The sequence below is a fragment of the Octopus sinensis genome, linkage group LG1 (genome assembly GCF_006345805.1).
Source record: "Octopus sinensis linkage group LG1, ASM634580v1, whole genome shotgun sequence".
In the NCBI taxonomy this organism is placed as follows: Eukaryota; Metazoa; Mollusca; class Cephalopoda; order Octopoda; family Octopodidae; genus Octopus; species Octopus sinensis.
Window position 1 is genome coordinate 89,346,398 of NC_042997.1, and position 20,924 is coordinate 89,367,321.

Here is a 20,924-nt window from a genome sequence, read left to right on the forward strand (position 1 = left end):
TCATTAGTGAAGTTTTGCATAAAATCAGCCACACCATACTCTTTGGAAATGCTGATAGCAGAAATGTGGTGCAAATGTTTGCCACAAACTCAATAAACAATGTGCTTTAGGCTTGTTTGTCAGAGTTTTCCATCTCCTAGGTTAGTTAACTTCACCTAAGCTTAGAGCCTAACACATTCAGTCATCTTGCATGCAAAGAAAAATCCAAGCTTGCACTACACATTTGTAATCTAGATGTATGCACAGGAAAGGTGGCATTAGTTTGGCAAGAAAGAATAAAGTCAGATACATTTTGAATGCATCTTTGTATAAAGGAAGTCATTCTTTGACTACAAGATAATTTATAGCTGAGTGAAGCCTTTTTTAGCAGTTAGTATATCCAAACACTGCTGCTATAAGCGATAAAGTATTTTTTGTAATCCAGGTACAAGCATACTTTGGTAGAAGGTTTGAATTTTTATTCATAATTTATTTTTTTTATTTATAAGATTCTGTTTGCCTCACTTACTAGATTTAAACCAATGGTTCCCAAACTTTTCCAGGCTGCCTCCCTCTTAACACACAGGCCACATTCCTAGTGCCCCCACCCCAACTAACCATCACAAACATAGACCTCTTTCTGAAGCAAATTCAAAACAACTGTATTTCACAAATAATACTTAACCTAATGAGCCCATTATTTTGTTACTTTTACATGAATCACTACCCCTTTATCACCCCACTTCAATGCCCCCTTGCAACTTTCCACCACCCACTTTGGGAACCACTGATTTAAACTGTTTCTATTTCCATTTAGAATTTTGTGTTATACTATGTATGTATGGCTTTAAAAAACCATTGCTACTACAGTATCAAAGTTTCCAAGTTTGTGAATGTACTTTTACTCTCTAATACTTAAATTCAATATCTGTAGTGTTAAGCAGCTAATTGATAGATATACCTATGGATTGACATAATTATTTTCATAGAGAGAAAAATGAGAATTTATATAGAAACCTGATGTTATTTTCTGTAGCTAGTAGATTAGGTCTGAAACATTTAAAATTGATGTGTGGCATAAATGAAAGCTTAGATATCATCTGACAAAAATTATCATCAAAGGAGAAAGTTGTTTTATAAATATGTTTGCATCAGTTAAGTTAAAAATCTGAATTTTCCTCTCTTTCCTGTATTCATAATATAAATAGGAAGTATTTAAAATTTTATTTGCTTTATCTAAAAATATAGTATTGTCTCCAGCAATTATATTCAAAGAAATACCATGCAGGTCTAATTCAGAACATCAAAATATAACTTTATTTTCATTCTTTTGTTATTAGTAAATCACGCCATGAAACCAGCATTATTCATCTTTTGGGAGAAATGCCACGTAATGATCTCCGTGGAACTTTGGATGAATATGTGAGGTAAAAACCCTTTATATTTATCATAATTCTGCCATAGTGAAGAAGTTAATTTTTATCAGCCTTAGTGGAGAGGGTCATTTTTAGGCTTCTGTCTAAACAAACAATTTAAATTGGTTCTTTGTATTGCAAACCAAGTGTGATAGTTGTGAGGATATAAAGTCATATAGAAATAGACTTTGAAGTGAGAGACCTAGAATCAGCTTTGAGTAAAAATTAAATGACATTAAATTAGAACTTGCAGACTTCATCCTTGTGAAATTTTTTTGAAGTCAGGACATTGAGACAACAGCAGGTATGGCTGTATGGCAAACAAAGTGGCTTTGCAAGTATGTATGTGCTTCTAGGTTTGATTTTGCTGCATGGCTCCTTGGGTAAATGTCTTCTTTTATAGCCTTGGATTGGCCAATACCTTGCAAGTGGGATTTGGTAGATGTGTGTTTGTGCATGTGAATACACACAAACACATACATATCAGATGTCACTTGCAATGGAGTATGACTTGAAAGTGGTAAAAACTTTCCCTCACGTGTATCATGCCTTCCACTGCCAGTCAGCATACAAAGATATTTTGGTTGACTAACACTAGTCTCAAAAGTCCATATTAAAGTTATGCTTTTAAAATGTATACCCAATCAGCTGAAGGTACACATGACATTCTGAAAAGTATATATACCAGCACACATCCTTATTTAATACCATTTGTCACTTGTAAGGCTGTCATCAACTTTCAATTGTCTTCTGTCTTGGTGTGGCAAAATTCACTACACCAGAGCAGTAAACTTGTCAGGACATGTGTACATGACCATGAATCTCTTGAGTCCTTCATGACTGACAGTGTTCAGTGCATTTGTAAGGTCAATAAAGGTTGTATTTAACACCACAAACTGGCCCTTGGAAAATCTTAAGCAGCATCCACTTCGTTGAAAACGTTTAGGCCGAGTTATGACTCTGGTCTGATGATAAATTACCCCTGTCAGTCACAAAGGCCTTGAAATGGATTTTAGCACAACTTAAGAAGCTTGCTTCCTAACCATGTGGTCTTGGGTTCAACCCCACAGCATGGTATCTTAGGCCAGTGTCTTCTATCATAGATCTTGGCTAACCAAAGACTTGTGAGCAGAGTTTTTAGAAGGAAACTAAAGAAGACACTCCATTGTGTATGCATGTATAACATATACATTGTACATTCATACATACACATGTATTGTTGTATTTTGGGATGGTCTTTTTTTGTTTTCTTTTTGCCAAATAAACACATGCACTAATATAATCATTCTTCACTCGTTTATTACTGTTCTTATTCTAACTCATGTCCATTGTCCAGAAATCTTTCATCACACATTTGTGACCTTCTCAGTGACACTTTCCATCTTTGTGTGTGCTCTTGCTTTGCTTATTCCATTCTAATAGAATAAGCAGAGCAAGAGCACACCCGAAGATGGACAGTGTTGCTGAGGAAGTCACAGATGTGTGACAAAAGATTTCCGGACAATGGACGTGATTTAGAATAAAATCATTAATAAATGAGTGAAGAGCGAATATATTGTGTGTGTTTATTTAGCAAAAAATAAAAAAATAACCATCCTGAAATACAGCAATATCTGTTTCAACACATGACTTCACATCAAGAATCTTGCAACACAAATTCATATATATATATATATATATATATATATATATATATAATATATATATATATAGTTATTAGAGAGATATCAATCCAGGCAAAATACTTTATAAGCTCTCTGATAGCACACTAGGCTAACAATATTGTTTAGAGTAGTAAATAACTCCACATATACTTGTGGCAGGGTCTGAGGTCATAGTCATCATCATTCTATATTGTAAATTCATAGTTCTGTTCCAGTTATACTGGTTTACTACGATAAAGAAAAATATTTAATGACCATTATTTATACCTAGTCTTTTACACACACACACGCACACACAAACATGTACTAGGTTGTTCCGAAAATAATGGCTGCTCTAAGTGTTGTGTTTTGAAACGCAAATTTATCATAGTATTTTAATTATATGTTAGGTGAATTTCAACATACTTAATAATTGATGTATGCTCTTTAATAATATTCTAGTTATTTCAGACAGAAAACATTCTTGAAGCATAAGCACCGTTAATTATGAATATGACAAAAAAGGACCTTCGCTTACTTTTCTTGCATGAGTTCAAGCTTGGACACGATGCCTCCCAAACTGCTGCCAATATCAACAGAGCATGGGGGAGGGGTCCACAAGTGATCGCACAGAACAAAGGTGGTTTCAGAAATTCCATAGTGGTAATGAGAGCCTTGAAGATGAAGAAGGTAGAGGATGGTTATGCAGTCTTGACAGTGAACAATTGAAAGTAATTGTTGAACAAAACCCCGTGTCAAAGTGTCAGAGAAATGTCTCAGGCACTTGGAATTACAGCAGTCTCACGCAATCTGCAGAAGATTGGTAAGGTGAAAAAGCTTGATAAATGGGTACTGTATGAGCTTAATGAAACTCAAAAAGTTTGGCATTTGAAGTGTGCTTGATGCTCCTTTTGTGAAACAACAATGATTCTTTTCTTGACCAAATAGTCACTTGTGTGACAAAAAGTAGATCCTTTATGATAACTGTAAATGATCAGGTCAATGGCTTGATCACAATGAGTGTTCTAAACATTTCCCAAAGCCAAAGTTGCATCAGCAAAAGATTATGGTGACTGTCTGGTGGTCTGCAATTATGGTTGTCCATTACAGCTTTCTGGAAACCAATCAGAACATTATAGCTGAGGTTTACTACAATCAACTCACTGAAATGCATGCTCACTTGCTAAAAATAAGACCTGCATTGATGAATAGCATGGTCCAATTCTGTTCCACGATAATGCAAAGTCACATATTGCAAGAATGACGCTGCAGAAACTCACAGACTTGGGATACAAGACTTTACCACATCCTCCATATTTCTCCTGATCTTTCACCCACTGACTACCATTTTTTTAAGCATTTAAACATGTTTTTAAGTGATAAAACTTTTAGGTCCAAACCAGAGGTGGAATCAGCTTTCAAACATTTCTTAGCATCAAAGCCAATAAATTTTTATTAACGAGGTATAAATAATTATGTTGATTGATGGCAGAGATGCATAGATATTCACAGCTCATACTTTGACTAATCAAAACATTTTTATTTTTTATTTTTCCAGAATAAAATTATGTTTCTGAAATCAGCCATTATTTTCAGAACAACCTAATACTTATAAGTACATACAGATGTATGTATATATATGCATATGTATGTGTGTGTTGTACCCTTGTCTTGATATCATGTGGTGGTTGTAAACAAGCATCACTGTCATACAAGCGTTGTTGTTTGTTCCTAGTCTTCTTTGAAAAACATGTTCAGCCCTGAGGAAATATTATCTCGGCTGGAAACTGGTGAGAGTTGTGACAGGAAGAGCATCTGGCTGTAGAAAACTTGCCTCAACAAATTCTGTCTGACCTATGCAAGAATGGAAAAGTTGATTTTAAATGGTAAAGTTGATGGTGGCAGTGCAGCCACCGCTAAGTCATTTGATTAATCCATTAAAAAAAAAAGAAAAGAAAAATATGATGCTGCTTCTAACTCATCTCCTGAAGTTAATGTACTGTGAACATCATGTCAACTGTATGTAGTATTTTTAGCTATATTTTGAGTTATTTAGGTATATTTATAAAGCAAGTCATTTAATCAACATGTGTCTTTTATTATATATTCTAGTGATAGATTTCATTATTAACAAAGACAAAGGCAGCAAGGTGGCAGAATCGTTAGCATGCCAGGCATAATGCTTAGTGGCATTTTGTCCATCTTTACATTCTGAGTTCAAATTCCGCCAAGGTTGAATTTGCCTTTCATCTTTTCAGAGTTGATAAAATAAGTACCAGCTGAATACTGGGGTCGATGTAATTGACTTATCCCCTCCCTAAAATTGCTGGCCTTGTACCAAAATGTGAACCCTATGTGGTGAGCTGACAGAATCATTAGCACACTGGGCAAAACTCTTTGTGGCATTTCATCCGTCTTTATGTTCTGTACTCTAGAAGACCCATCCTCCATAGCAGAAGTGTTAAGGCTGCATCCTCTGGTGAAGAGGATTAGCCAAGAGTCTTGTGTTGGTCCCATGTAAAAGCATCCAGCACACACTGTAATGTGGTTGGCATTAGGAAGGGCATTCAGCCATAGAAACCAAGTTAAATCAAACTGGAACCTAGTTCAGCTTCCCAGCTTCTTGCCACTTTTGGTCAAACTGTCCAACCCGATGCAGCATGGAAAATGGATGTCAAAGGATGATATCGATCACTCGCACTCACACACACACCACACACACACACAAAATATCTATAAATCAAGCATTGATATTTTTCAAATTTTCTGCAGCAAACAGTCAAATAATGTTCAAAAGTCAACTGAAAAGTTGGATAAATTAAGGCAAGACCTGTCCAGTAAAGAAACTCAGAAGAGAATGCTCTTGTAAGTTGATGTATTTTGTTTTGTTTTTAACCTTTTTATCTTCATTGAATATATGTAGTGGAGTTTCTGTTCTTGATTGATAGCAGTTGATATTAACTTTGAATTGTTGAAGACTAGAAGTGGGATTTTGAGAGATGTTGTGGACAGGCAGAATTTCAAGAGTATAATTTTGAAGAGAAATCTTGAACAAAGTGTTCAATACAGAATGGACATTCCTTTTACTATTTGGTATGATATAGAATGTACTTGTGTCAGGAAGGGTCATTAAATACTTAGAACCCTTCATAATGTTAACTACTCAACCATCTGACTAATTAACATACCTCTGTTCACCAACAAGCTATAACTAAAACCCATCTGATACACTGTGTTCACTTTCTGCTTTTTCTCTTATGTAACTTCTCTTTCTACTCATAGCCAATTTAACAGCACAAACTATTCTAAACCAGCATCAACCACTGAAAAATATAGCTTTAAGAAAATAGACTACTTAAAGAAACACCTATATAATCCATAATTTTCTTATAAGCATCACTGAAAAACGTCATTTACAGCCATCATACTCAACAAACAAACACTACATACACACACATGCATACATGTGCTTGACATGCATGTACATTCATGCACACATCTATGAGACAAAGACCAGCCAAGTAAAGAAAGCCAAATTACACTGTCTGTAGCAAGTTCTTATCTCCTGGCATATCTTGCACCAAAGTTGGTTTCCTCTATGTAGTAACTTCAGGTTATACTTATGAAATTACTTGGAATTAGTTTTCCACTTTTGTACCTATTACACTGTGTAACATGATTTTTGTCCTTGGGTAGCAACCATTATTTCTTATTTGCTTACCCTTAGAAACTATGAAAAATGGCTAATATTTCCTTGAAATTTTGCATTTGTTACACTTAATCCCACTGAACATATGGCTGTGATGCTCCTACACTATTCCTGCTCATGATCAGAGATGCATATATTATCAGCCACTAAGGGACATGCTCAAGTGGTTATGGTCAAGCAACTGACAAGCAAATCTGTGGTATTGAGCAGAATATTGGCTATAATCATACTTCTACTTCAGCAACTTAGAATTGAATCTGTCTGAAGTGTAATGAAAAGTAGGTCAGATTCAAAACATTGATGTTCAGGTCACAAAAGCAAAGTTTGACGGGAATCATAGTCATTTCCTTTGATTTCTAAATAGGAGCTAAAGGAAATAACACTTACTGACCAAAGACAAAAAAAAAAAATTGTTTCACTGTTATTTTATAAACTTTTTTTTTTATTTTGTAACATAATTTATCTTATAAAATTTACATTTTCATTTCATGCAGAGAAGAGATGCGGAAAAGAGAGAATGAATTAAAAAGTGAGTAAAAATGTTTTTGTTTTTTTTTCATAACAGCATATAACAATGACAATGTGTTGGATTGGCAGAATTAGCTGAGCATTCGGCAAAGTGCCATGAGATTTTAATTACTTTTCATGTTCTGAGTTTAAATCTTAAAAGAATCTAATGTGTTGAAAGTTGACTGTGGCAGGATTTGAACACAGAATGTTAAGACCTGTAACTAAATAATATGAAGCATTTTCTCTAATGCCTTAACAATTCTGTCAAATCACTGCCTTAATCCATTTCTCAGTAACAACACCAACAGTTACCATTCTTGTTTGATCTACTAGAAGTAGCATTCAAATCTCCCTCATACACACTCTACCATTTTAAGAAAAGGAGCAACACAGATTTTGTAGTCCTAAATAAACTATTCCTGAAAAAAGACAGGAGGGTTACAAACGGATTCCTTATCATAGGTCTACTCGATCAACTCCATCTGGTTGCTAATGTAAGTTGGTAGAGTCACCACTGTCCAAGTTAGCAAATTTTTATTCAGAATTATTACCCTCCTAAACAGATCAAAGATCACATCTCACTCGGACTTTTTAAAAATTTTTATTTATTAATTTTTTTTGTGGCATAAATAATATTTCAAATCACTTGTTTCCCTAACTTACTTTTCTTTTGGTGACTATTTCTGCAGAGCTGGAAGAAAAGCTGCAAGATGCTTGTGGAGAGGACACTTTTGAAGATAGCTTACAGAGCATACAGCTAAAGCTCACTCAAGTGCAAGAGTAAGATCACTTTAAGGTTATCTCTACATATTTTCTGTAGAAATTATATTAATATACTTTGTAGTATATTATAGTTACATAACAAAATACAGTGTCCATACCAGTCATTAAGATCAGTTTGTTTTTTTCAGTTTACTGGGATAGTTTATTTATTTACTACTCGAGTACTGGGGTTGGTACAATCACTTGTTCCACATACAGTTTCTTCCCCAGTTTCTAGTCACTTACCTAAATTTGAAATAATTATCATTGGAGACAGCCAGCTGGCAGTTTTACAAATTAGAGCATCTGAAAAAATGCCTTGCACTATTTGTTCCAGTTCTCTACATTCAAATCACATCAAAGCCAGCTTTTCCTTTCATCCCTTTGGGCTCACTAGAGTTGATGTAATTGATTAACACTCTCTCCTCAAAATAACTGGTCTTGTGCCTAAATTAGAAACCATTATCACCTATCAACAATATAATTATGAATGCTTTTATGCACCACAAATCCTAATGAGATACCCTCTTAAGGTAAATAATGCAGTAACCTGTGTTCTAATTCATGCTCCACTTAAATTGAAGGTCAAGATTACCGTTTGGTATTAATACTGCTTCTGTTGCTATTAATTCTTCTTTAATCAGCCCACTGGCTATTTGCAACACCAGTTCCTAAGTAGACACTGAGATTCTATATATAATTGATGGGAGATTCAGCTGTTATTGAGCAGCTGGTCATCCGTTACTGAGGAATCCATAGCAAGGTGAAATCACATGATCTGGTAGCCATAGCAGTTGATGCTCATCTGTCAATAATATAATTACGAGTGCTTTTATGCACTATGAACCCTTATGTGAGATCCTCTCAAGGTAAATAATGCAGTAATCTATGTTTTAACACAAGCTCTATTTAAAGCTGGAGATAGAGATTATTATTGTTGATAGGCTGAATCACTAGAACACAGGCCTTGTGTTTGTGTATGTCTGTAATCAATCAACTATATCTTTTCATTTTATAATTTTGTGATATGATAATTTATGGTTTATTTTTTTCTTTTCACCTTTTGTAAAGCCAACGTGGGTCTTTAATGGGTTCAGAACATTTTTTCAAGAAATTTGTTGTTGACCTGAAGAAAGATAGTCCATGTTGTCCATTATGTCATCGAGGCTTTGAACAGGAGCAAGAAATTCGGGAATTAATATTAGAGGTGAGTTTCCCCTGTAATTTCAGCTTATTCTGCCCAATCTGTGAAAAATCCTCATCTCAAAGACATTTACTTTTCCATTTCTCTGTATATTGTCCAAATTTGTGCCTTATAGAGGACCATTGGTATAATATAACAGTTTATATTATACCAGCTGAACAATCCTGATCATGTTGGCTTGTAGGTGCTGGTGACACATATAAAACACCTGTACCAGTGCTGTGGAAAAGCACCTGTACCAATTCTGTTTAAAAGCACCCATTACACTCTATAAAGTGGTTGGCAATCTCCATGTCCATCCATCTGCCAGTCTCCTGTAACTTGTGGGTATACCTTGATACATTTTCCCCTTCATTTTCTTTTCCAACTGGAGTAGCCATTTATCTACAACAAGATTCCTATTTTTGTCCCTCTCTCATACTTTAACCTCTCATCACCTGGCGTAAAGCCAGCTCTGTCAGTGCTACACCCCTTCAATTGAGGGTGCATGTAACAAATATTTGTGACAAGTGTCATGTTGCATGGTGGTGAAGCCTGGGTGATGGAAGCAGACAATCTAAAGTGACCAAAGAGCTGAATATTGGCTATTGTTATTTTTATGTGAAAACAACCAAAATTGAGCTAAGGAAGAATTTGGAGCATCACAAGGATGGTCAGTTGGACTGATGTGGACTTGTAATGTGAATGGCTAATATATGCCAAGTGAAAACATTTTTCAAATTGAAGTGTGTGATGGAAATTTTCCATCAGTAACCTTGTCTTTCAAGTGTCAGACATCAAGTGTGTGTGTGTGTGTGTGGATATGTTCCAAAGGAATGAGTGAGTTGTGTACATGTCTTGTATTTTTCTGGATCATTGTTTGTGAGCTACATCAATCACACATCCATTTTTGTCCAAATGGAAACCTCTCACAGTAGTGGTTGATCCAGTTGTATTTCACTTTATAAACAGCTTAATTAGTGGTTCATCCAATCTTTTGTTTCAAGAAGGAAAGCATATTAAGATTATTTTATTTCTTTTTTTAAAGAAATACTTTTGATATACTTTCTTCCTTTGTATGAATAAAATGAACTAATAATTTCATTATTTGTTAACATTAGAGAGTAGTTTTAGTAGATATATCACAAAATACTTGAGAATATAGTGAGGTTAGACCTGGGGATGTAGGGATTTTTGGCTTCTTACAGGAGATGACAAATAGTGATATGCTGTACTGAAGACCTGTCCAACCTACATCACCATAGAATAATGGGTTTTGCAATGCTTCTTAATTATCATGACATTTCCTTTCTTTTATCTTGTAGCTTGAGAATAAATTACGGATGGTCCCATCTAAACTGCATAAAAGTGAAAGAGAACTTGAACAATACCAGAAAGAATATGACACTCTACAACAGTTGAAACCAATTAAGGAAAATGTAAGTTTTTCATATACATTTCTGTAATGCTGCAGTCTTGTTATTGTTGCTTTGAAACTTCAGATGAGAACTGATAGGCAGAAGCAGTGTCGCATGGTTTAGTAGTTTGCTTCCCAACCATATGGTTTTGTGTTCAGTCCCACTGCATGACAACTTGCACAAATGTCTTCCACTATAGCCCCAGGCCCATTAAAAACCTTGAGTTAATTTAGTAGACGGAAACTGAAAAAGACCCGTTATACAGGAATGGTGGAAGGACTGAATTATTAAGTGCAAGAATTGCAGATGTTGGTGTAGTAAAAGAACCAGTTTCAGCATTCAGTCATCAGAAGGAGGAAGGTAGGTATAAAAGCCAAACTCACTATCCTCATTTCGGTGTTTGTACCTACTCATATCTATGGTCATAAACCTGGGGTAATGACCAAAGGAATACAATTACGAGTAGAAGGAGCAGAAATGGGTGACCTTCGAAAGGTCTTTGGAGCAATGTCACTTGATAGAGTACATAGCACAGAAATCAGAAAGGTATTCCAAGTACAACCAGTACTTCTCCAAATTGAGAGATCGCATCTCCAATATGATGGACATGTGGTTAGAATGTCTCAGGAAAAAATTGCTGGACAAGTTTTACTGGCAAAACCAACCGACAGGAGACCCAAGGATAGACTGCAGACGAAATGGTTGGATAACATCCATGAGCTTGGTTGGTCTTGCTTGTGGGTCCAGCCTGGTTCTTGTCTTGATACCATGTGATTGTTGCAAATGATTGTCATGGTCGTAGAAGCAGCGTCATTCATTGTCAATATTCTTTAAAAGCATGTCCAGGCATGGGGGAAATATTAACTTGCCTGAAAACATGTGAGGGTTGGTGACAGGAAGAACATCTCGCTGTAGAAGATCTGTGTCAATAAACTCTGTCTGACCCATACAAGTATGGAAAAATGAACATTAAAAAATGATGAACCAGCACTTTAACATCTGCCTTCCATGCTGGCATGGATTGTCTGTTTTGGCAGAGTTTTTACTGCTGGATGCCCTTCCTAACACCAACCACTTTACGGTATTGACTAGATACTTTTTATGTGGCATCAGCACTGGTAGGATCACCAAGTAACTTGCAAGACAAAGCTCCTTTGAGAGGGGAGCAGGCATTGGAGGAAATGATTCCATTTCTTTCAAAGGATCGTTGTCTTGCAAGTTACTTGGTGACCCTGCCAATGCTAAGATACTTTCATTATCTTCAATTGATATGAATATTAGTGGAAACATTTAGGTACTGTGGAAATTTAACGTTTCAAACCTTAAAGGACACAGGATAGTTCAGAATGAAATTTGAAGTTCAAAACATCAATTTTGAACATACTTATGTTTTCAACTCCATGGATTTGTATTGTTTGTGTAGCTCCAAGTCAGTTGAAATTGAGCAGACATATGATGAAAGGCATTTCAGCTACGACCATCTTGTCTTTTTTTTTTATTAATCAAAGAGTATCTAGAACTTCATTATCTAATGTATCTTTCCATTTTTAAGATGACAAAGTGTAATTTAAGGGAGATTTGGATGCTATTTCTTCAAAAGAGAAGTGGTTATGTAAAAGCTTTTTGTTGGCTTGTGCATATGTGTTGTTATTGTTACTGTTGAGCTAGCTCAGTCAATTTTTCACAGAAAGAGATAGCTGAATGTTTAGAAACATCTCTTAAGTTCAATTTGACACACGTCCATATAAGATGCTTAATGTCATTTTGCATCAGACTTTTCTCTTTAATCAGTATTTTAACTCTGACTGTCTTGTTTTTATTGTGGGTTCCAAAAAGTGGTCTTTACTTTAAAGACAGTAAAGTGTTTGCTAAGAGAATTTGCTGCCATGTCAAACAAGTGAAATGACCACATAAAAACTTCACCACATATGTATGAGGCTATTTGAAAAATGATTATATTTTTTTGAATAATATGTATCTGTCTGTGTATTTTCCACATGCACTGATACCATTTTAAAGGCATACGGAACATTTTAAGAAGATTTGGTCAGCACATACTGTAGGTCGAGTGACAACATAGATCCTTTATTAGTTCCCATGTATGAAATGTATGTGTATCTTCATCATCATCATTTAGTTCCGTTTTTCATGCTGGCATGGGTTAGATGGTCTGACTGGAACTGGTAAGCCAAAGAGCTGTACCAGGTTTCATTCTTATTTGGCTTGGTTCCTATGACTGTGTAATGTAGTTGATGCCTTTTACATGTCACTGGTACAGGTGCCATTTATGTGTCACCGGTACTGGTCACGACTATGATTTCACTTGGCTCAATGGGTCTTCTCAAGCATAGCAAATTGTGAAAGGTCTCAATCACTTGTTATCTTGAATAGTATATTTTCTAAACGCAATTTTTTTTTGCTTAATATTGTAATATTGTTCACAATAATTTCTGTTCCTTTTCAATTTCTAGCTGACTCTTCTTTCTACAACTGATCTACCTGACATTAAAAATAAATTAGACAGTGTCAACAATGCCATTGTGAAACTGAACAAAAGTATTCAAGAGGTTTGTATAATTTATTTTTAAATACAAAACTAAAATTGCAGTATATAAACTAGATAGTTGGATACAGTAGATACATAGACAAGCAGGATGGGAAGATTAATACAAATTGTTTTCTTTACTGTATTAAAATTTACAGTCACAAATGGGATAGTTTGTTTACTTATTTTTTAATCATTATTTATTTCAACATATTAATTATTCACTGGATGAACTACAAGTTATACAGACAAACATAATCAGTTATATGTAAAAAAAAATGCAGAGAGGTACATAGCATAACAATTTCTTTTAGATATTGGTTTGAAATTTTTTGCCACGAGGCCAGCAATTTTGGGGGAAGGGCTAAGACAGACAAAATACCATTAAGCATTTCACCCCACATGCTAATGATTCCACCAGCTTTTAGATAATGCTAGCTTTAATGGTTACTAGTGTAAAACAGTCAAATAATGACTTCTTATTTAGGGGAAAAATTTTGATTTGGTTTTACTTGATAAATTTCTGGTTTATATTTGGTTAATATTCTAATTAAGTAACAGAATGTGAGTGGAATGCAGATTTAACGACACATTGAACACATTAATTCTACTCCTAAAGGCCTATATTCTGTAACTTATAGGCAGAAGAAGACCAGCAAGACCTTATGAGTGATGAGTCCTTGGGTAAAAGTATCCTGCCCGACATCCTCATGATTGATCGCTATCTTGCTGAAGTGAAAGAACTCAACAAGAAGTCAAGGATCCAGAAATCATTGATATCTGATGTAGATATGGGTAAGCTTCATATGTTTCATTCTTTGCATTAGCTGCACATGTGGAAGCCAATTGTGCAATTTCAGAGCAACTTAAATGGGATTTCACTCTTGTGTATCTGAATATGGGGTTGTACATTTAAAATGCATTGGTTATCTAGTGTTTGCATTGTTTGACTGTGTTGAGGTGTTGTATCATAGTCAAAGTGATGATGATGCTGTGTTAATCTTGGTATGAGATAAAGCCAGCTGTGTGTATTACAACGAAAGCAACCTTGTGAATGTTTAATGACAGATTTTATTAAGAGAAGGCTATTTTTGTATACACAAATATATTTTGAAAATCCTCACTGGTAACGAGACTAGGATGTAGGAATGCACTTAACTGTATTTGCTCAGCCATTTATTATCTAGAAAGTGAGAGATGAAAAGATATGAGTTCCTTGAAACTTGTTACGGCTCTTTTCTTGTCTTTTTTTTTGTGAGAGCTGAGATCTGTCCTGCTTGAAATGCAGTTAATGATCTGCTGTGATTTAGGTGTCAGAACTCTTTAACTAGTGCAAAAGGGTGCGAATTTCAAGAAGATTTGAGATGATGTTCATGACATCACTTCAAGATGATTATATTTATTCCTCCTTAAATTTAGGGCGTTCTGTTAAAACAAACTTGACTGCAGTAGATACCATGAGAGAAACTGGTATAGGCTTTTGGTGCAAAATGCATGCTTGTTAATATTACTAGAGGGGAAACAAATCTCCACCAACTCAAGCACCAAGGCTACCAGATCATGTGATTTCAACCTTCTTTGCTTTTATTGGTGATGGATGCTCAACTGCTGGTGGTCTCGGTGCTGGAGTTGGAGGAGATTTGTCTCCCTGCTAGTGAGGCCAAAAGCCCATACAAGAGTTTCTCTCACAGTAAAGTTTGTTCTAACAGAACTCCCACATTGCTAAAATATGTTTCAAGATGATTAGTAAATTCTTAGGTTGCCCATGTGAAAATGCTGTGGCTCACTCATGACAATGAACAAACAATTTTGTGTTAGGAGTTCAAATCCCTACAACTTTATAAATGTGATATTTATTGTACTTTGTATAGAATACACGAGCTAGCTGTTATTTAATCTAATGAGAAAGCTTTTGCTTTTAACACAACTGCTTATATTTCTTTTTCTTGCTTGAAAGATTCCCTTGGTGATCGCAGTCTTGAGGATGTGTCTAGTGAAAAAGACACCATACAGTCCAAGTTGTAAGTTATATATATCGTTTACATATTTTTATTGTTTCATTTAGTGATTAAACTCATTTAACAGTCACAATACAAAAATATCAGTCATTATAGTGTTTTCTCATTTTCTTAATTCCATAAGCACATCTCAATTCTAACTTTCCCCTTTTTCCACAGTAAGAGGTACTCTAGACACATTTGTAAATCATAGGAGCTTGTAAGTCCTTTTGAAAACTTACCTCAGACATTTTTTTTTTTTGCTAAGTGTATTCACTGAAAGTAGCATAGTGCTTTAAAATTGTTGAAGTAGCTTCTTTGATATTAATGTGTGAAAACAATAAGCCTATATTAAAGATAAATTTATATCTGTATGGTAAAAAGCTTGCTTCCCAACCACATGGCTCTGGGTTCAGTCCTACAACTGTGTGGCATCTTGAGAAAGTGTCTCTTATTATAGCCCTGGGCTGACCAAATCCTTGTGAATGGATTTGGTAGATGGAAACTGAAAGAAGCCTGTTCTCTCTCTTTCTCTCTCTCTCTCTCTCTCTCTATATATATATATATATATACACACACATGTGCACACATACATGTATGTGAGTGTGTATATGTTTCCATGTGTTGATGTTATGTGATCGTTGTAAAATGATTGTCACTGTCTTGCAAACAGTGTCATTCATTTCCAATATTCTGCGAGAACATGTCTGGTTGAGGAAATAATACCTTGCTTGAAAACAGGTGAGGGTTGGTGACAGCAAGGGCATCTGGTTGTAGAAAAATCTGCCTCAGTAAACTTTGTCTGACCCATACAAGCATAGAAAAGTGGACATGTGGATATTAAAATGATGATGATGGTGATAAAAAAAAAAACTAGATTGAATAAAAATAATGTTGAAGAGCGAAAAGCTAAACTTAGCCTCTTTGTATCTGTTGGCAACTATAGGCCAGGGTAAAATCATTATTTGAGGATTCTTTAGTATCTCATAAACTAAAACCAATTCAGCAAAACTAATGTCACTTTTAGATTTAAAAATTCTAAAATATTCTGGTTTTTATTCAAATATCCTTGACAACTATTGGCGCTGGTGTAGCTGTGTGGTAAGACGCTTACTTCCCAACCACATGGTTCTGGTTTCAATTCCACTGCATGGCACCTTTGCCAAGTGTCTTCTATTATAGCCTTTCGCCAACCAAAGCCTTGTGAGTGGATTTGGTAGATGGAAACTAAAATGAGCTTGTCAGACTTAAAAAAAAAATAATCCCTGGTAGGGTTGATTTGTTCAGCTAAAAGAGTCTTCAAGGCAGTGCCCCAGCATGGCCACAGTCTAATGACTAAAACAAGTAAAAGATTTTTAAAAAAAAAGAGATAAATGACAAACTAAACAAAGAATTTTTGTCAGACTGTATAAATAATATGTTGCTCTTCACCTCTTTCTTTGGCCAGGCGTTCCACTAATCATGAGTTGGAGCTTCAACGACAAAAACTTAGCAATTATTCTGATAAAGTGAACGAACTGCACAGTCGGGTTAATTCATTAAATTCAGAGAAACTGCAGATTGAAAAGAACCTTCAAGAGAAGATAAAGCTTGAGGAGAACAAGGATGATTTACATAATCAGAACGTGACTCATAAGGCTTCGATAAAGGTAGATCATTTCACTGAATAGACCGTTGTGTGTGTGTGACAGAGATGAAGTGAGAGAAAGAAAAATAAAGGGGAGAAAATTACTCTGTAGCTAACCCAAGTTTTTCAGTTTTGTGTATCTGTGTGAGGCAATTGTTGTTGTTGCTAGGCCTAACTCATAAAGCAAATACTGTCATGAGTGATATCCAGGCAACAGTGGAGAAGGCATGCCACTGGATTTGGTTAAATGGAGACTAAGCAATGGCTAGAATAATATTAAGCAAAACCTAGCAACCAGTTGATCTAGAAAGCAGGGCCTCATAGGGTGGAGGTTGGTCATTGTGCAGTAATGCTATTGAGAGGAAGGCCCCGAAAGTCCATGCATTCTCTCTTGGTGAGCCATAAACTTGCTAACATCTGATATGTGGAACTTCATATATATATCAGTGATATATATGAAAGAGTGCTGAAAAGTTCCTGGCTTTAAGGGTATCACAAAAGGCTTGGTTGGAGGCCCAACCTTCCACTCTCTTTTACAGGGCTTAGAAAAACTGAAAGATTACTGCAATAAGTGTGTGAATCTGAGAGGGGGATATGTTTAATAAAAACATAATTAACTGATCCTCCTGTATTTTCTTTTACCCAAAACCAGAAATTTTTCACCACCCCCTTGTGTGTGTGTACACATACACACACAATGGGGTGCTGAAAAGTTCCTGGTTTTAAGGGTATGGCAAAACCTGGAGGCCAAACCCGAAGGACCGCTGCTATGAGTGCATGAATCTGAGAGAAAAATATGTTGAATAAAATCATAATTAATTGATATTCCTGTATTTTCTCTTGCCCATAACCAGGAACTTTTCAGCAACCACTCATACACTTAACCCATGCTTGCATGGGAAACTAACATAGAACATATATACATGTGTGTATGTATGTGTGTGTGTGTGTGTGTGTGTGTGGTGTGTGGAAGGGTTCTGTTTGTTTGGTTACGTTTGTGCTTCTCTGAAAATTGGTGAGTTACAAATGGTGATGTTTTTGTTATTTTTCGTGTTAACCAATCATGTACTGGCTTTGTGCATTTGAAAACAGGAATGCTATCTGGTTGTAAAACAATATCGTTCTTCTTTTACTCGTTTCAGTCTTTGGATTAGGTGCCTCTACATGCCACTGACACAAGAGCGTTAATATGTCACTGGCATGAGTGCTTTTTTAGTGGCACTGGCACCTGAAAGGACAAGCCTGTATGTGTGGAAGACAGCGTTTTTACTTAGTTTGACAATTAGAGCTCGACACTTCTTTATGCAGCTATCCTCATCCATATGCATCACATGACCAAACCAATGCAGTCTTCTCTCTTACACACACTTGATGCCTCTTACACCCAGTTTTCCTCCTAAATCATGTGAATAATAAGCATTACACTTCAATGAGTAATCTGAATGATAAAGGGTTAAACATTTCGTAGCAGTGCCCCAGCATGGCCACAGTCCAATTACTGAAGCAAGTACAAAAAGATAAAAGAAGAACCCAGGCTAGTACAGATAAATGAATAAATGAATGCATATAAAATTTATTTGAATCTGTATCTTCACTGGCATAACTTGGATTTTAAGTTCTTTCTTTGATTTGGTATGCATATAGATGTGAATAGGGTTGACAACGTGTATGTGTGTGTTTATAATGACATGTGGGCTGATTCTATATTTTTGTTTTTAAATCTTTCAGAAACTCAAAGAAGAATTGAAACCTCTACAGGTAAATCTTTTTATTGCTTTTTTTTAATATTGTATAGTCAAAGGAGGAAGGGCTATGCCAATCACCTCTTGGCAGGATGTCTGGGACTTGTATGTGAAAAGGAGGTTAAAAAGTCATGGCTTATAGTTTATCCTTAGATTTGAGATCTGTCTAAATGCTTGTAATATAGTAGGCCTGGCTGAAGGTATCCAAGGGTCATATGACTGTGTTAAACTGAGTAATAGATTAAGTCTACCTACTCCTGTTAATACTCTTATTTCTCGATCTCCTGTCATATCCATTACCCTCTCACACTCTATATTCTTCACTGTCATCATTATCACTCTCTCCCACCATTCCCATTACCCTACCTCTCACCTTCTCATTCCAAAATTTGGGATTGAACCTGGAACCATGTGGGTGAGAAGCGAACTTCTAACCACACAGCCATGCCTGTGTCTTAGTCAAAGCACCAACTACTTACTGAGTCATTGTACATGCTCAGTAATTGAATATTTCTCTTAGATGAACTAAGAATATACTACCTAGGTTCATTACCAATGAAATTATAATAAATATTAGTGTGTACATTTGTACGAAGCCCTTTATTCAGACAATGTTCATTCTTTATATATGTATAAAATACGCATTCTGTGTGTGTGTGTGTAGATGCAGGCATGACTGTGTAGCTAATAAATTTGTTTCACTACCAAGTGATTTGGCATTCAATCCCACCTTGGGCAAGTGTCTTTTACTTTCACCTTGGGCTAACCAATTCCTTTGTTAGTGAATTTGGTTGATTGAAACTGTGCAAAAGCCCATTGTGTGTGGAGGTGTGAGGGGTGGCTCTGCATGGTTGTTTGCCATTGCACTTCTCCAAAATTCTGAGCTACGGGAGGTGATATGGTGTAATTTCTTTGCATTTTCGAAGATGTGTGGAATAAGAATATCTCTTACTCAAAAAACAGGTAAGGGTTAGCAACAGAATAGGCATCTGGTAGTAAAGGAACTCTTCAATAATTTCAGCTAACCCATGCTTGCAAGGGATAATGGAATTAAAAAAAAGTTATTGGGACAGACACTCAGATATGACTTCTGTATGCCCTCTGTAGCTGGTGAGATCAGCAGTTGCCATATCTTCCAGCATATAAGTCAAACTTTTTAGGCAAAAATTTACAGTCAACAAAAGTAGGTTGACTTATACACCAAGATGATTTTGGAGGACCAAAAAGTCCATGTGAAATGCAGCAGAGCAATGTAAAATGAAATGTTTTGCTCAAGATCACAATACACTGCCCAGTCCAAGAATTGAAACCACAATCTTGCAATCATGAATGAAACACATGAACCACTAGGCCATGCACCCTCATATATTTTATAGCCACACATCAACTTCTCCAAGCTTTGGAGCAAACTATCACCACTCAACAACTTTCCATTCCTCCATACATGCACTGTGTTATTATATCAACCAGACTATTAGATGTGGTTACACACTGCTGGTCAGAAAGCACTTCCTTGCATTGTTGTAGCTTTCAAATGATACCAACCCACTCCTTAAGCAGGCAGGCCAACATTCTCCATGAACAGAATACTGGTCTGTCACAAGGCTACTCATTATGGTACCAGTGTAACAAGGGATGGCATTGGATCTGCTTGTAGTCAACACCTCTCTTCTGTCACTCTGTACTTCCAACTACCTTCCCTTTGCCATGTGACTCTTAGTTGACATCTACTCTTACCATCACCTTACTATGATACACTTTTATTTGTGTCTAATTGAGCTACTCCTGTTGTTTTTATGTTTAACCTCTTACCAGCAACCAGTTTGTAGTTATCACTGTCCTTTGCCCTCTCTTTCACCATCCCATTAGTCTGTTTCTCTTATCACACTCTGATATTCATACTCTTTCCTCTTCATCATCTGAGTCATCACTTTTCTTCTAACCACACTCCCAGTCATGTTTGTTTTGAAAAGAACTGAGATTATATAGAGCAGTGGTTCCCAAAGTAGGTAGTACTGCTCCCCTGGATTGGGTGTGAGGGGAGATCCAGAGGTGGGGGGGCATTGAAGAAAGGAGGATCAATAATGGGGTGGCCAAAAGGGGACGGTGGATGTAAAAACAGCAACAAAATAATGGGTTGATTAGTTAATTTTTATTTGTGAAAGACAGCTTGTTTGAATTTGCTGCAGAAAGTGGTCTGCGTTTGTGGTAGGGAAGGGGCTAGGAATGTGGCCAAGGGGGCAGCAGCCAGAAAAGTTTGGGAACCACTGATGTAAAAGTGAGACAAGACAACCTGTCTAGTATTGGTGCCCTTTAAAATGTAAACAAGTACACTGTAAAGTGGGTGGCATTTGAATGACTTAACAACTTCTCTAGAGTTGGTGTCATGATAAA

General features: G+C 36.0%; 1 protein-coding gene across 5 annotated transcripts in view; it reads left to right on the forward strand.

The window, feature by feature from the left end:
- The window catches only part of LOC115217443 (DNA repair protein RAD50), an 80,623-nt gene that overhangs the window by 36,749 nt on the left and 22,950 nt on the right, over window positions 1-20,924 (forward strand). For all 5 annotated transcript variants that reach the window (XR_004999061.1, XM_029787147.2, XM_036502690.1 and 2 more), the window contains 11 exons: window positions 1,320-1,406; window positions 5,810-5,902; window positions 7,241-7,275; window positions 7,946-8,036; window positions 9,090-9,225; window positions 10,527-10,640; window positions 13,091-13,186; window positions 13,806-13,959; window positions 15,122-15,185; window positions 16,609-16,810; window positions 18,517-18,546. Coding sequence is in view for 4 of the 5 variants with exons in the window: in XM_029787147.2 (XP_029643007.1) it covers window positions 1,320-1,406; window positions 5,810-5,902; window positions 7,241-7,275; window positions 7,946-8,036; window positions 9,090-9,225; window positions 10,527-10,640; window positions 13,091-13,186; window positions 13,806-13,959; window positions 15,122-15,185; window positions 16,609-16,810; window positions 18,517-18,546 (1,102 nt within the window). In the remaining variant the exon portion in view is untranslated. The remainder of the gene's footprint in view (window positions 1-1,319; window positions 1,407-5,809; window positions 5,903-7,240; window positions 7,276-7,945; window positions 8,037-9,089; window positions 9,226-10,526; window positions 10,641-13,090; window positions 13,187-13,805; window positions 13,960-15,121; window positions 15,186-16,608; window positions 16,811-18,516; window positions 18,547-20,924) is intronic.